The following is a 15,467-nucleotide window of genomic DNA, read 5'->3' on the forward strand; positions in this document are numbered from 1 at the left end:
AGCCATCCAAGCCTCATTCAAAAAAATAGAAAAATCCCGAATTCACCAACTAACTCTACACCTTAAAGAACTAGAGAAAAAGCAACAAACAACGCCTAAGCCATGCATTAGAAGAGAAATAATTAAAATTAGAGCAGAAATCAATGAATTAGAAACCAGAAACACAGTAGATCAGATCAATGAAACTAGAAGTTGGTTCTTTGAAAGAATTAATAAGATTGATAAACCACTGGCCAGACTTACCGAAAAGAAGAGAGAAAGGACCCAAATTAATAAAATTATGAATGAAAGGGGAGAGATCACCACTAACACCAAGGAAATAGAAACAATTATTAGATATTATTATCAACAACTATATGCCAATAAACTGAGCAATCTAGATGAAATGGAGGCCTTCCTGGAAACCTATAAGCTGCCAAGACTGAAACAGGAAGAAATTGACAACCTGAATAGGCCAATAACCAGTAACGAGATTGAAGCAGTGATCAAAAACCTCCCAAAAAACAAGAGTCCAGGGCCTGATGGATTCCCTGGGGAATTCTACCAACCATTCAAAGAAGAAATAATACCTATTCTACTGAAGCTGTTTCAAAAAATAGAAACAGAAGGAAAACTTCCAAACTCATTCTATGAGGCCAGCATTACCTTCATCCCCAAACCAGGCAAAGACCCCATCAAAAAGGAGAATTTCAGACCGATATCCCTGATGAATATGGATTCCACAATCCTCAACAAAATCCTAGCTAATAGGATCCAACAATACATTAAAAGGATCATCCACCACGACCAAGTGGGATTTATCCCCGGGATGCAAGGGTGGTTCAACATTCACAAATCAATCAATGTGATAGAACACATTAATAAGAGGAGGGAGAAGAACCATATGATCCTCTCAATTGATGCAGAAAAAGCATTTGACAAAATACAACATCCTTTCCTGATTAAAACTCTCCAGAGTATAGGGATAGAGGGAACATTCCTCAAGCTCATATAATCCATCTATGAAAAACCCACAGTGAATATCATCCTCAATGGGGAAAAGCTGAGAGCCTTTCCCTTAAGATCAGGAACACGTCAAGGGTGCCCACTCTCACCACTGTTGTTCAACATAGTACTAGAAGTCCTAGCAACAGCAATCAGACAACAAAAAGAAATAAAAGTATTCAAATTGGCAAAGAAGAAGTCAAACTCTCTCTTTTCGCAGACATGATACTTTATGTGGAAAACCCAAAAGACTCCACCCCCAAATTATTGGAACTCATCCAGCAATTCAGTAATGTGGCAGGATGCAAAATCAATGCACAGAAATCAGTTGCTTTCTTATACACTAACAACTCAACTGTAGAAAGAGAAATTAGAGAAACGATTCCATTTACAATAGCACCAAAAACCATAAGATACCTCGGAATAAACCTAACCAAAGAGGTAAAGGATCTATATTCTAGGAACTACAAAACACTCATGAAAGAAATTGAAGATACCAGAAAAAGATGGAAAAATATTCCATGCACATGGATCAGAAGAATAAACATTGTTAAAATGGCTATGCTACCCAGAGCAATCTATACCTTCAATGCCATCCTGATCAAAATTCCAATGACATTTTTCAAAGTGCTGGAACAAACAATCCTAAAATTTGTATGGAATCAGAAAAGACCCCGAATCGCCAAGGAGATGTTGAAAAAGAAAAACAAAGCTGGGGGCATCACATTGCCCGATTTCAAGCTATATTACAAATCAGTGATCACCAAGACAGCATGGTACTGGCACAAAAACAGACATACAGACCAATGGAACAGAATAGAGAACCCAGATACGGACCCTCAACTCTATGGTCAAATAATCTTTGACAAAGCAGGAGAAAACATGCAATGGAAAAAAGACAGTCTCTTCAAGAAATGGTGCTGGGAAAATTGGACAGCCACATGCAGAAGAATGAAACTCGACCATTCTCTAACACCATTCACAAAGATAAACTCAAAGTGGATGAAAGACCTCAATGTGAGACAGGAATCCATCAAAATCCTAGAGGAGAACATAGGCAGTAACCTCTTTGACATCGGCCACAGCAGCTTCTTTCAAGATACATCTCCAAAAGCTAGTGAAACAAAAGCAAAAATGAACTTTTGGGACTTCATCAAGATAAAAAGCTTCTGCATAGCAAAGGAAACAGTCAACAAAACAAAGAGGCAAACCACAAAATGGGAGAAGATATTTGCCAATGACACTACAGATAAAGGGCTGGTATCCAAGATGTATAAAGAACTTCTCAAACTCAACACCCAAAAACCAAATAATCAAGTCAAAAAGTGGGCAGAAGATATGAACAGACACTTCTCTGAAGAAGACATACAAGTGGCTAACAGACACGTGAAAGAATGTTCATCATCATTAGCCATCAGGGAAATCCAAATCAAAACCACACTGAGATACCACCTTACACCAGTTAGAATGGCCAAAATGGACAGGGAAAGAAACAACATAGCAGCAATGTCCGCAATAGCCAAACTGTGGAAAGAGCCAAGATGCCCTTCAACAGATGAATGGATAAAGAAGGTGTGGTCCATATATACAATGGAATATTACTCAGCCATCAGAAAGATGAATACCCAACTTTTACATCAACATGGATGGGACTGGAGGAGATTATGCTAAGTGAAATAAGTCAAGCAGAGAAAGTCAAATATCGTATGGTTTCACTTATTTGTGGAACATAAGGAATAACATGGAGGACATTAGGAGAAGGAAGGGAAAATGGGTGGGGGGAATTGGAGGGAGAGATGAACCATGAGAGACTATGGACCTGAGAAACAAACAGGGTTTTAGAGGGGAGGGGGGAGGGGGGATTGGTTAGGGTATGGGTGATGGGTATTAAGGAGGGCATGTACTGCATGGAGCACTGGGTGTTATACGAAAACAATGGATCGTGGATCACTACATCAAAAACTAATGATGTAATGTATGGTGACTAACATAACATAATAAAATTTTTAAAAAAAAGATGAAAATTATAAAACATTTTATAAAAGGAATTAATAAGAAATTGGTTGAGAAAAGAAGAGGATTTTAAAAAAAGGGAGAGAATGTAATCAGGCAGGAGACTAGAACAAAGCCATACACTAGAGATTTAGGGTATATTTTGGTCTGTTAGAAGAAACTGTATCCCAAAATTTTAAAGAGAGAACAACTTATATATATACCAAAAATAAGGTTAACTACTATGAAGGAATAGAATATGACTCTAAAAATGAAAAATCAAAAAGATTTTTTATAAAAAGTGGTTGATAAGATGTTGGTTGAAAAAGGGAAAAAGAAAAATTTAAAAATATATATATATAATTTAAATTATATTAAATTTATAATTTAAAAAAATAACTTTTAAAGAGAAAATCATGGGGAAAAAGCCATGAATTCTATGTGCAGTATTCCCCTAGTGCTGGAGTTCTGCTGTTCTCATTGATCAGTAAACTTGGTCTTGGCTGGCTGTTCTTGCTGATCTTCTGGGGGAGGGGCCTCTTGCCATGGTTCTCAAATGCCTTTGCTGGAGGCGGAACTGCCGCCCCCTTGCCCGGGGTCGGGCTAAGTAATCTGTTTTGGTTTGCTCTGGTAGCTTTTTTTCCCTGAAAGATTTCCCTACAGCTTTGGAGGATGAGAGTGAAAATGGCAGCCTCCCAATCTCTGCCCTGGAGGAGCCGAGAACTCGGGGCCCCACTCCTCAGTGAGCCCCTAGAGAAAAGCAGTCAATCACTCTCGTCTCCCTGGTCTCCGGCCGCACTCTGTGCTCACCCGGCCTGTGACCGAGCTTTTCTATCTCTGGCACACGACCCCATGTGGAGTCTCCAAACGCAGCAGGTTCCTGGGGTGCGCTCCCCTGCCGCTTCTCCTGGGGGAGGAAGGGGAGTCTCCCTGATCTGCCGCTTGTTGCGTCCCTGCTCAAAGTGTAGTGGCCCGACTGTGCCCACGGATCACGGTTTATGGCAACCCCGAGCTGAGAGCCCACTCCTCGGCTCCGTCTCTGCAGCTGGCTTCCCCGCTGTGATACCTGGAGCTCTGCCGCACTCAGGCACCCCCAGTCTTTCTGTGACCCCAAGGGTCCTGAGACCACACTGTCCTAGCGAGGGTTCCACCCCCCACTTAGCCGGTGGAGCGACGTCCCTCAGCAGAGCAGGCTTCTAAAATTTCCGATTTTGTGCTCTGCTGCTGTATCACTTGCCAGTAGCGGCCAATGCAGGCCCCCTCCCCTGCCGTCTGTCTTCCCAAATATCACCTTGGATTCAGTTCTCCGCATGTCCTACCTTCCAGAAAGTGGTCACTTTTCTGTTCAGAGAGCTGTTGCTATTCTTTTCTTCGATCTCCTGTTGAGTTCGTAGGTGTTCAGAATGGTTTGATTCCTATCCAGCTGAATTCCTGGGACCAGATGAAATTTAGGTCTCCTACTCCTCTGCCATCTTGCTGCTCCCCCCTACATCATTAGTTTTTGTTGTAGTGCTCCATGATTCATTGTTTGTGTATAACACCCAGTGCTCCATGCAATACGTGCCCTCTTTAATACCCATCACCAGGCTAACCCATCCTCCCACCCCCCTCCCCTCTAGAACCCTCAGTTTGTTTCTCAGAGTCCATAGTCTCTCATGGTTCGTCTCCCCCTCTGATCCCCCCCTTCATTTATCTCTTCCTACTATCTTTTTTTTTTTTTTTAACATATAATGAATTATTTGTTTCAGAGGTACAGGTCTGTGATTCATCAGTCTTACACAATTCACAGCGCTCACCATAGCACATACCCTCCCCAATGTCTGTCACCCAGCCCCCCCATCCCTCCCACCCCCCACCATTCCAGCAACCCTCAGTTTGTTTCCTGAGATTAAGAATTCCTCATATCAGTGAGATCATATGATAATGTCTTTCTCTGATTGACTTATTTCACTTAGCCTAATACCCTCTAGTTCTATCCACGTAGTTGCAAATGGCAAGATTTCATTTTTTTTTTGATGGCTGCATAATATTCCATTGTATACATATCTTCTTTATCCATTCATCTGTTGATGGACAGCTTGGCTCTTTCCATAGTTTGGCTATTGTGGACATTGCTGCTATAAACATTGGGGTGCACGTACCCCTTCGGATCCCTACATTTGTATCTTTGGGTTAAATACCCAGGAGTGCATTTGCTGGGTCGTATGGTAGCTCTCTTTTCAACTTTTTGAGGAACCTCCGTTCTGTTTTCCAGAGTGGCTGGTGCAAGCTGTTCTGTATCTCCCCTAGGATGTTAGACAGCCCACATTTTCTAGTCCTTTTCGGGCTGGTCAGGCAGAGGTCAGTCTTCCTAGACCCTTGGCTCTTGGTTTATGGTGCCCAGAGCTGAAAGTCCCCTCTAGGCTCACTGACCATAACCAGTGTCCCTGCTCCACTGGTTGGCACTCTGTCAGTTCAGGCTCCCCTCTTCTTTCTGAGTCTCCTGGAATCCTGAGTCCACAATGATCCACTTAAAATTCTGCCCTTATTTGCCCCCTGTGCCCTCTTCAGAAGGGGGTCCCTCTCCCTAGAGTAGATTTCTAAGGATCCTGATTTTTTTCTCCGGTGTCATATCACTTTCTGGCAGCCGGCTTATGGAGGCTCCCACCCCCCTCCACTTATCTTCAGATATTTCCCCCAAAGATTCAAGGTTCCACACCTCCTACCTTGCAAAAAGTAGTTGTTTTTCTGCTTGTGGAGGTCCGGATAAATCTTACATCTCAGGTTGAATTCATGTGTGTTCAGAATGGTTTTATAGATATCCAGCTAAATTTGAGGGAGCAGATGAATTGAGGTCCCCTGCTGTGCCGCTATCTTGCCCCCTCCCCCAGAAGTGTTTTGTTCTTAAAAGCATTCTGCAGTAGACAGACCTTTCTTAAGAAAGGAAATACAAAGGTCTATATCTCATTTGTAACACGTGTGAGTAATACTCATGATAAGAGAAATACATATTAAAATTACAAACACCTATCAGACTAGCAAAATAAGAGTTTAGTGATATACTTTTCCTGAGAGTATAGAGAGAGCCATTCATACACATTGTCTTTAGGGGTTTGGGGCTAAATATCTGTCACAATTTAAGAGTGCATATTTCCTTTTATATATCATCTCTATTCCTAGGAATTTCTCCTACAAACACAAGGGTATGTACTGTAAGTTATCCAGAATCTTTTTTTTTTTTTTTTTTTACCATCAACAGTGATAACAAAGGATTCATATAACTTAAATGTCCATTAAGAGAGTACCAGTTGATTAACTTTGTGATAGCCATATGATGGAGTAGAGTGAGGCAGATCTACAGATACTCATTTGGAATGATCTCCAGGATCTATTGCCAGGTGAAAAAAGGAATGTGCCGACCAGTGTGCATAGTAACAAAAATAAATAATATGGATAAATACATATTTGCTTTTATACCCTTAAAATATTTGTAGAAGGATGCACAAGAAATAAATGATTGTGGTTGTTTTTGGGAAAAGGAATTGAGTACTTGGAGGACAGGGATAAGTGGCAGATTAACTTTTTACATATGTTTTTTCTATATTTTTTCCTTTTGGAAAAATATGCACTTATTACCTACTAAACTTCTTATAGAAGAGTTATACATTAGTTATGTTTGAGAAATGCAGAATATTTTACACATTTTAGTGAGTGGCAGACTTTATGATGAGAAGAAATCTATTGTTTTGGAGTTTTAGTTTGACATTTAAAACTTTGTCAGTACTAGTAGCTTCTATCTTGGCAATTGAACAATAAATTCCTGCCTTCTCCCCTTACCAGCATAAAAAAGAGCCTTAAAGCCATAATTTATGTAATGATTGTTTGGAGGCTGAAGAATAAGTGTCTTAACCCTTTGAATATACATTTTGTAAAAAGTTATGCCATTTCTTGAGAAGCTGCCCTTGAACTTTAAATTTTATTGCCTTAATGTAAGTAACACATATTCATTATCAAGAAATAAAAGGTAGATAAGAAAAACTGGTGATAGAAATTTCTTATGCAGTCCAGCCAGAAATGACTATTAACTGCTTTAATGTTACTATACATACTCTTTTTGTACCTTGCATTTTTTTTTCGGGGAACAGTCTTTCTATGGACATCTTTTTGTGAAAAGGAATAAATAGTCTTCTACAACATCACTTACTGGAATGCATGGTTTTCTCTCTTATGAAGTAATATGTATATTTATATAAATATAGATATATAAATAATGAAGTAGTGTATATATATATTTATATAAATATTTCTGTAGATCCACTTTTCTTGGTCTAGTTTGTTTTCAGATGTCAATGAAAAACAATAATCCCTGCTAAACATCCCTGCTAATATTACATTCTTAGGATAAATTCTGATGGAATTGCTAGGTAGATTTGCCCTCATTCCCATTCAGATTTGCGTCAGGTTATTTTAAGTTTATTAAAAAGCCTCCCTTTGTAAGAAAATCCTAGAGAACTATTGCATAGGTATCTCTTCTATACAGACATTGTCCTTTTAAGGAGTCACAGGTGCATATAAACAGTCCAAGTGTTAGTGCCCAATATCATGGTTTTTAGTTATCAGACAGACTGGTGCATTCCAGTTATACAAACCCTGATTTGGCTATCAGTACTTTCCATTCCAGGTCTTATCTCTTGGAATGGAATACAAAAGTACCCTACACCTTTAGAAAGGTTATAATAATTATAGTCTTACCAGTGTATGAAGATGCATGTTATGAAACACCCTCACCAGTATTATTTTTCGAATATTATTTTTCTTATCTCTTTGCTAGTTTGATAGGGGAAAAGTGATATTTACTGCTTTACTTTGCATTTAATTGCTTATTAGAAAACTTAACTCTCCTTTTTTTCCATTTGTACTTACTTTTTTGTGAATTACTAGTTCGTGTTCTTGGTCTGTTTTCAGATTTTAGTCTTTCTCTTCATTATTGATTTAATAATGTATTTGCTATATACCAAATCATTGTGTTAAGTGTGTTACTTGTGTCATCTCATTTAATCAACACTAGCCCCATGAGGTAGGTGAAAGTATCCCAAGATGAAGACACTGAGGTTCAGAGAAGATCACACAGCAAATAAGTATAGAGCAAGAATTCCAATCCAGGTCTGTCTGATTGCAAAGTCCATATTTTTAAGCCTTATACCAGTACTGTTATTTTCCTAGTCTTTCCTCTAAATGGACTTTATAAAATTGCAACTAGGGCCAAAGCACAAACCACATAAACAGACCTGGATCTAACTTAGCCAGCCACCTGAGGAAGATGGTGATTCCGATCTTGTTTTTATAAATCCAAGACAGTGATTCTCAAAGCTGACCATCAGAACACACTGGAAGATTGTTAAAACACAAATTGCTTGGCCCATTCCCAGATTTTCTGATTCATTAAGTCTGGGATGGGTCCTGAGAATTTGCATTACTTAGAAGTTCTCAGGTGTTGCTGATGCTGATGCTGATGCTGGTCTGGGAACCTCACTTTGAAGACCACTACCCTACAGCTCTCTCACATGGGGACTTCTCACACCTCCCCTTGTGTCCCTAAGCCACACTTCGTCAAGTCATTCCCCTATAACTATTACATTTTTATTATGCATTACTTGTGGATTTTTTTCCTTTAAGTATCTTTGCACCTTCCTGAGTTTTTCATTTAGACTTTTTCCTAGTTTTATTGAGATATAATTGACATACACTACTGTGTAAGTTTAAGGAGTATAGCATAATATATATTGTGAATTGATTAGTATAGTAAGTTTAGCTAATATCTATCATCTCATATAGATACAAGAAAAAGAAAAAAAAAAAGTTTTTTTCCCTTGTGATGAGAACTCTTAGGATCTGCTCTCAGCAACTTTCCTGTATGTCATACAGCAGTGTTAACTATAGTCACCATGTTGTATATTACCTCCGCAGTAGTATAATTGGGAGTTTGTGCCTTTTGACCACCTTCATCCATTTCCCTACCCCCCACCTCTGGTAACCACAAATCTGATCTCTTTTTCTAGGAGTGTGTGTATGTGTTTAAAGATTTTATTTATTTATGTGAGAGAGTGCACAAGCAGGGGCAGGGGCAGAGGGAGAGAGAAAGGGAGAACCAGACTCCCCACTGAGCAGGGAGCCTGATGCAGGGCTTGATCCCAGGACCCCAGGATCATGACCTGAGCCGAAGACAGATGCTTAACCAACTGAGCCACCCAGGCAGCCCTAGGAGTTTATGTTTTTTTAAGATTCCACATATAAGTGAGATCATACAGTATTCGTCTTTCTCTTTTTCACTTACTTCACTTAGCATAATGCTCTCAAGGTCCACCTCTATTGTTGTAGGCTGGAATTGTTTAAAGTATATGTGTGTGTGTGTGTGTGTGTGTGTGTTTCTTTTGGTTTGTTTGTTTAGAAAAGTGTTAATATTTTTGTAGTAGGAAATTTAGCATACAGGTTAACCTGAATACCTAGACCAGTGACTGTTACTGCAGTACTAATATAAGCATATAAACAGTGTTGATATTTGGGAAAAACTCTGTCATCTTCATTTTCAATCAGTGGATGGCTCTGTTCAGCACAATGTTGTGTTAGGCCAGGCCATCTTCTTCAGTCTCTGTTTTCATATAACAGTTTCACTTATATCTACGTATGTAGGCATAGCCGTTATTTAGGTCATTGACACCTCTTTCCCAAATAATTTTCTTTTTTTTTTTAAGATTTTATTTTATTTATTTGAGAGAGAGAGAGCACAAGAGGGGGTAGGGTCAGAGGGAGAAGCAGACTCCCCGCTGAGCAGGGAGCCCGATGCAGGACTCGATCTTGGGACTCTGGGATCATGACCTGAGCCGAAGGCAGTCGCCCAACCAACTGAGCCACCCAGGCGCCCCCAAATAATTGTCATCAAATATGAAATCATTTTCAGTGATTTAGATTTTTGTTAATTTCTTCTTTGTATTTTTCTGTTTTGCTTTAATTTTTTATAGTGATTGTTTATATTTTAAAAACAAACATTTTTTTTAAGATTTATTTATTTTAGAGAGAGAGAGTGCACATGAGCAGGGGGAGGGGCAGAGGGAGAAGGAGAGAGAGAAATCTCAAGCAGACTCCCTGCTGAGCATGGAGGCCAATGTCGGTTTGATCCCTGGACCCTGAGATCATGATTTGAGCCGAAATCAAGAGTTGGATGCTTAACTGACTGAGCCACCCAGGCGCCCCAAAATATAAACATTATTTTAAAAGTGAGTAAATCAGCTTGGTCTCATCCTGAACAATAGTATCTATGAAATCACCAGTTTAATCTGGTTTTTATACTTAACATGCTCTTTTATTTGTATAAATTTTGTAATACACAAATAAATTATTAAAATTATAATGTAACTTAAAAACCAGTCAGGAACTTGCCATCAGTGATGCATATATTCACACTCAGGAAAAACCATACTGTAAATTATGCCCCTTAATATTATGATAGTTCTGGGGCACCTGGGTGGCTCAGTCATTAAGCCTCTGCCTTCGGCTCAGGTCATGATCCCAGGGTCCTGGGATCAAGCCCCACATCAGGCTCCCTGCTCAGTGGGAAGCCTGCTTCTCCCTCTCCCACTCCCCCTGCTTGTGTTCCCTCTCTCTATCAAATAAATAAAAAAATCTTTAAAAAATATTATGATAGTTCTATCTTAATAATATTATTATTAATTAATAATATAGTTATTTGGTAATCTCACTGACTAGCCTTAATTAATATTAAAGATATTAGCCCAGGGCGCCTGGGTGGCTCAGTCGGTTAAGCGACTGCCTTCAGCTCAGGTCATGATCCCAGGGTCCTGGGATCGAGTCCCACATCAGGCTCCTTGCTTTGCGGGGAGCCTGCTTCTCCCTCTCCAACTCCCCCTGCTTGTGTTCCCTCTCTCGCTGTCTCTCTCTCTGTCAAATAAATAAATAAAATCTTAAAAAAAAAAAGCTTTAAAAAAAAAAAAGATATTAGCCCAGTGATGGGTATTAAGGAGGGCACGTATCGCATGGAGCACTGGGTGTTATACGCAAACAATGAATCATGATGGAACACTACATCAAAAACTAATGATGTACTGTATGGTGACTAACATAACATAATAAAATTAAAAAAAAAAGATATTAGTCCTTGATCTGTTGGATATTTGCGAATATTTTTCTTAGCTTTTCATTTTCCTTTAACTTTATATTTTTGCATTTTTGTTTTTCTTTCGCCCACCTGACCTTTTTTCTGCTTAAACAGAAACTGCTTTTTCTTTTTAGTATTCTTTTTTGTATAACTTTTTATTTTTTTAATATTCCTTTTTTGGTATAGCTGGCACACTATATTACATTCGTTTCAAGTGTACAACATAGTGACTCAACATCTCTGTATATTATGTTAATTTTCACTACAAGTGTAGTTAGCATCTGTCACCATACAACACTATTAAAATACCATTTACTATATTCCCTGTGCTATACCTTTTATTCCCATGACTTATTCATTCCATAACTAGAAGCCTGTATCTCCCACTCTCCTTGACCTATTTTGTCCATTCCCTCTCCACCACAGTTTACTCTCAGTATTTATGGGTCTGTTTCTGCTTTTTAAATTATTACTAATTTTTGTTTTGTATCATGCTTTAAGGCAGTCCTTAATCTCAAAATTATATATTTACCCTATGTTTTTCAAAATTTTTGGTTCATTACCAGTTTTAAATTTTGATATGAGGTAGGAATGTAATTTTATTCCCCCAAAATGCCATAGCTCACCCTTTATTCACTTCTTTGAAATGCCACTTGTATTATATATTGGAATCTTGTGTCTGCTTAGGTCTGTTTCTGTACTAGCTTTCTCTCCCAGGGATCTCTGTTTCTGTGGTAGCACCAAACGCTTTTTAGTTAATGTAGCTTTAGAATATGCGATAATATCTATTTAGGCAAGATCACTTTCACTTCTCTTCCAGAACTATTATTTATATTCTCAAGTGCTTATTCTTTTGGATGAATTTCAGAGTTATTGGGTCAGTTTTTCATACAGTTCTATAGGAAATTTGATTGGGATTATATTAAATGTATATATTAAAGGAAAAAAGGTATCTTTAGATATTCCTTATGGTATATGCAGTATTCACTATGGTAAAGGATAGTAATTCGGTAAATCTCACTGACTAGCCTGGGAATTCATTCACTGCAGACCATCTTAACAGTCTTTATATTCTTAGTGCCCTATATTCAAAATCTTGCGTGAATAATGACTGAATATGCATAGACAAAGAATTGATATTATAGAAAATTTGCTTGCACTTTGATTCTGAGATTTTTTAGACAAATGGAAAATATTCCCAACTGTGGAACAGAGAAAAACATGAGGATTAATGCAATGAGAACTTTTATCACCATAAAACTAGTATTTACACGAGTAAACTGGTTTTTGTTTTTGAGAATTTAATTCTAAGAGTTCTTATAAAATTTTCATAAAAGTGATAGAGTTGTGAATGGGGTGGATTAGTTAAAAGCTATTAATTTCACAAATGACTTCCCAATTACCAGTCTCAGTTAATTTTGGTACATAAAATGGCCAACTTACTCAGATTTTTCAAGATAGCTACACAATTTGGTAAGATTTCAAAATGAATCTCCTAAAATACTGTCTATTCTTTCAAAAAATGGGACCATTATTCTACCTTAATAATTAAAAAATGAGTACTAAATAAAGAAGAACAATACAATTGTTATAAAAAAGGCCACATAGTCTACTTTTTATAAATATGACATATCTACCAGATATATGTTTAACCAATAATAATTGAACTTATTTGATAAAAATACAATTCAGTTTATAAGGAATGGTGATTTAGTGGTTTTACTTTTGGGAATTATGGGGAAAAATGGAAATTATGTTTTTTGTTTTTTGTTTTATAAAGATTTTATTTATTTATTTGACAGAGAGAGACACAGTGAGAGAGGGAACACAAGCAGGGGGAGTGGGAGAGGGAGAAGCAGACTTCCCACCGAGCAGGGAGCCCGATGCGGGGCTCCCAGGATCCTGGGATCATGACCTGAGCCAAAGGCAGACGCTTAACGACTGAGCCACCCAGGCACACCGGGAATTATGTTTTAACAGCTGATTTATGTAGTCTTTCAGAAGATAATAAGTTCATTTAAATTTCTCTATATATTAAAATTTAAGCAAATTTGGGAGTAAATTAATGAAAGTATCTGTTTAAATGAGCAACAATATTTGTAAAACATTGCCTAGCACATACTATAAGGCAAGTCAAGCAATCAGTCAATCAAGTGGGCTCTAGTAATTTCAAAACAAGTTCATTTTAAAGTTATACTGGATAATTAAGGCTTTATTTTGGCATTGTGTACGTGAATTGCCAAATCTTTCTTTAATACTATTTGTATTCACTGTGCTGGGAAGGCCACAAAAGAAAAAGAATACATGACTCCTGCACTTAGTCAAGTTAAAAAAGAACAGGGGAATGTGACTTGAGTGTTATATAATAATGTTTTATTTATATATCTTGTGTATGATGATTGAGGGAATTAGGTAAATGATGAAATATTGACATATCTAATATTTTAGCACCTCAGTGTTCTGTATTACAGTCTCCTATTGCTTTTAATGTGCAAATCAGGGCAGAAATTAAGGAACTTCAGCATTATAGGTAATATTTTTTTTTTAAGCTGAATGAAGGGTACATAAACTTTATTATGTTTTTTTAACTTACGTATGTTGGATATTCTTGTGTACATATAAAATATTTTATAATAAAAATTGTTTAAAAATTGGGGGGGAGCTGTTCTCCAAAATAACTAATTAAATTATGTATTTTTTTAAGATTTTATTTATGTATTTTATTTTTTAAAGATTTATTTATTTATTTATTTATTTATTTATTTATTTATTTCAGAGAGAGAGAGGGCACGAGTGTGGGAAGGGGCAGAGAGAGAGAGAAACTTTAGCATACTCCACACTGATTGTGGAGCCCAATGCAGAGCTCAATCTCCTGACCCTGAGATCACAACCTGAGCAGCTGAAACCAAGAGTCTGACCCTTAACTGACTGCGTCACCCAGGCTCCCCTTTATTTATTTGAGAGAGAGAGAGTGCGTGAGCAGGGGGAGGGGCAGAGGGGAAGGAGAGAATCTCAAGCCAATTCTGCACTGAGCACAGAGCCCAATGCAGGGCTCCATCTCTCGACCCTGAGATCATGACCTGAGTTGAAATCAAGAGTCAGACGCTTAACTGACTGAGCCACCCAGGGGCCCCTAAATTATGTATTCTTTATTGTAAAATTGTTAAACTTGTCCACACAAATAATATTTTACATTATAACAAATATTGACTATAATCGAAACATTATTGTCATGCAAAAATAAACATTAACTTCAGAATCAATAACTGATTAGTACACTTAGAAAAATGAAGAATTAATTAAAAAATACATATAACAAAGTGCTTATTAGTTTGCATCTCCTTAGGATGGTGATCATCACTATATAAGTTGTTTCTAATAAATTTGAGTCATTGTTATCTTTTCTGAACACATACTTAAGTTTTGATACTTATATTTGAAAACAGTTGTGATTATATTGTTAAATGTAATTTCCATAGTATAAAGTATTAGTACCTTTTTCTTTTTGCAAGAGTCAGAATGGATCATCAATACACCACTGTGGCCTTGTGATAGACTGGATGTACTCAATCGACATAATCTGCTCTTTACAATTGCACATGAAATCTTGGCCAAGAGCCTTTACAGACAGACATTTGAAGTTTTGCAAAATCTACCAGGTTTTCAAAATTCTCAAGGTATGTTTTTTAAAAGTTTCAATTAATCTCTTGTCCATCTGGTATTTTTTTTTTTATTATTTTTTAAGATTTTGTTTATTTGTCAGAGAGAGAGCGCGCGCACACACACACAAGCAGGGGGAGAGGCAGGCAGAGGGAGAAGCAGGTTCTCCAACAAGCAAGGAGACCAATGCAGGACTCGATCCCAGAACCCTGGGATCATGACCTGAGCTGAAGGCAGACGCTTAACTGACTGAGCTACCCAGGCGTCCCCATCTGGTGTTTAAATAAGAAACAGTTCTGCACCTGTTTTGGCTGAGCATATATTTTTAATGAAATTGTTTTCTGCAAAATGTGTTCTCTGAAAACTGAATATGCTTTTCTTTGTTTTGTTTTGTTTTGTTTTGTTTTAAAGCAGAGGTGCTCACTTTTGGGTTGTCAGCAGTTCCCAACTGTTTTCGTCAGTCCCCTTTCCCTACCTGTCAGGTCAGCAGCAAACAAGCAGTAATGCCCCAGCAAGCTTCATGTGGTAAAAATTCATTGCATTAGAATAATGAAGAATACTTCTTTTATTACTTACTATATATATAAGTATAGAGCTTAGTTTCCATTACCTTGAAACATAGGGAAACATGAAATAAATGGAGGAAATTAGCAAATGACAAGTTCAAAGAAAGGGATTG

At 37.7% G+C, this 15,467-nt stretch overlaps 1 protein-coding gene across 1 annotated transcript in view; it reads left to right on the forward strand.

Moving 5' to 3' along the window:
- The window catches only part of TOPAZ1 (testis and ovary specific PAZ domain containing 1), a 116,824-nt gene that overhangs the window by 90,815 nt on the left and 10,542 nt on the right, over positions 1-15,467 (forward strand). The window contains 1 exon segment of the mRNA XM_032409240.1: positions 14,641-14,805. Coding sequence (XP_032265131.1) covers positions 14,641-14,805 — 165 coding nt within the window.

Source organism: Phoca vitulina, unplaced genomic scaffold, assembly GCF_004348235.1.
Source record: "Phoca vitulina isolate PV1807 unplaced genomic scaffold, GSC_HSeal_1.0 scaffold10, whole genome shotgun sequence".
Lineage (NCBI taxonomy): Eukaryota > Metazoa > Chordata > Mammalia > Carnivora > Phocidae > Phoca > Phoca vitulina.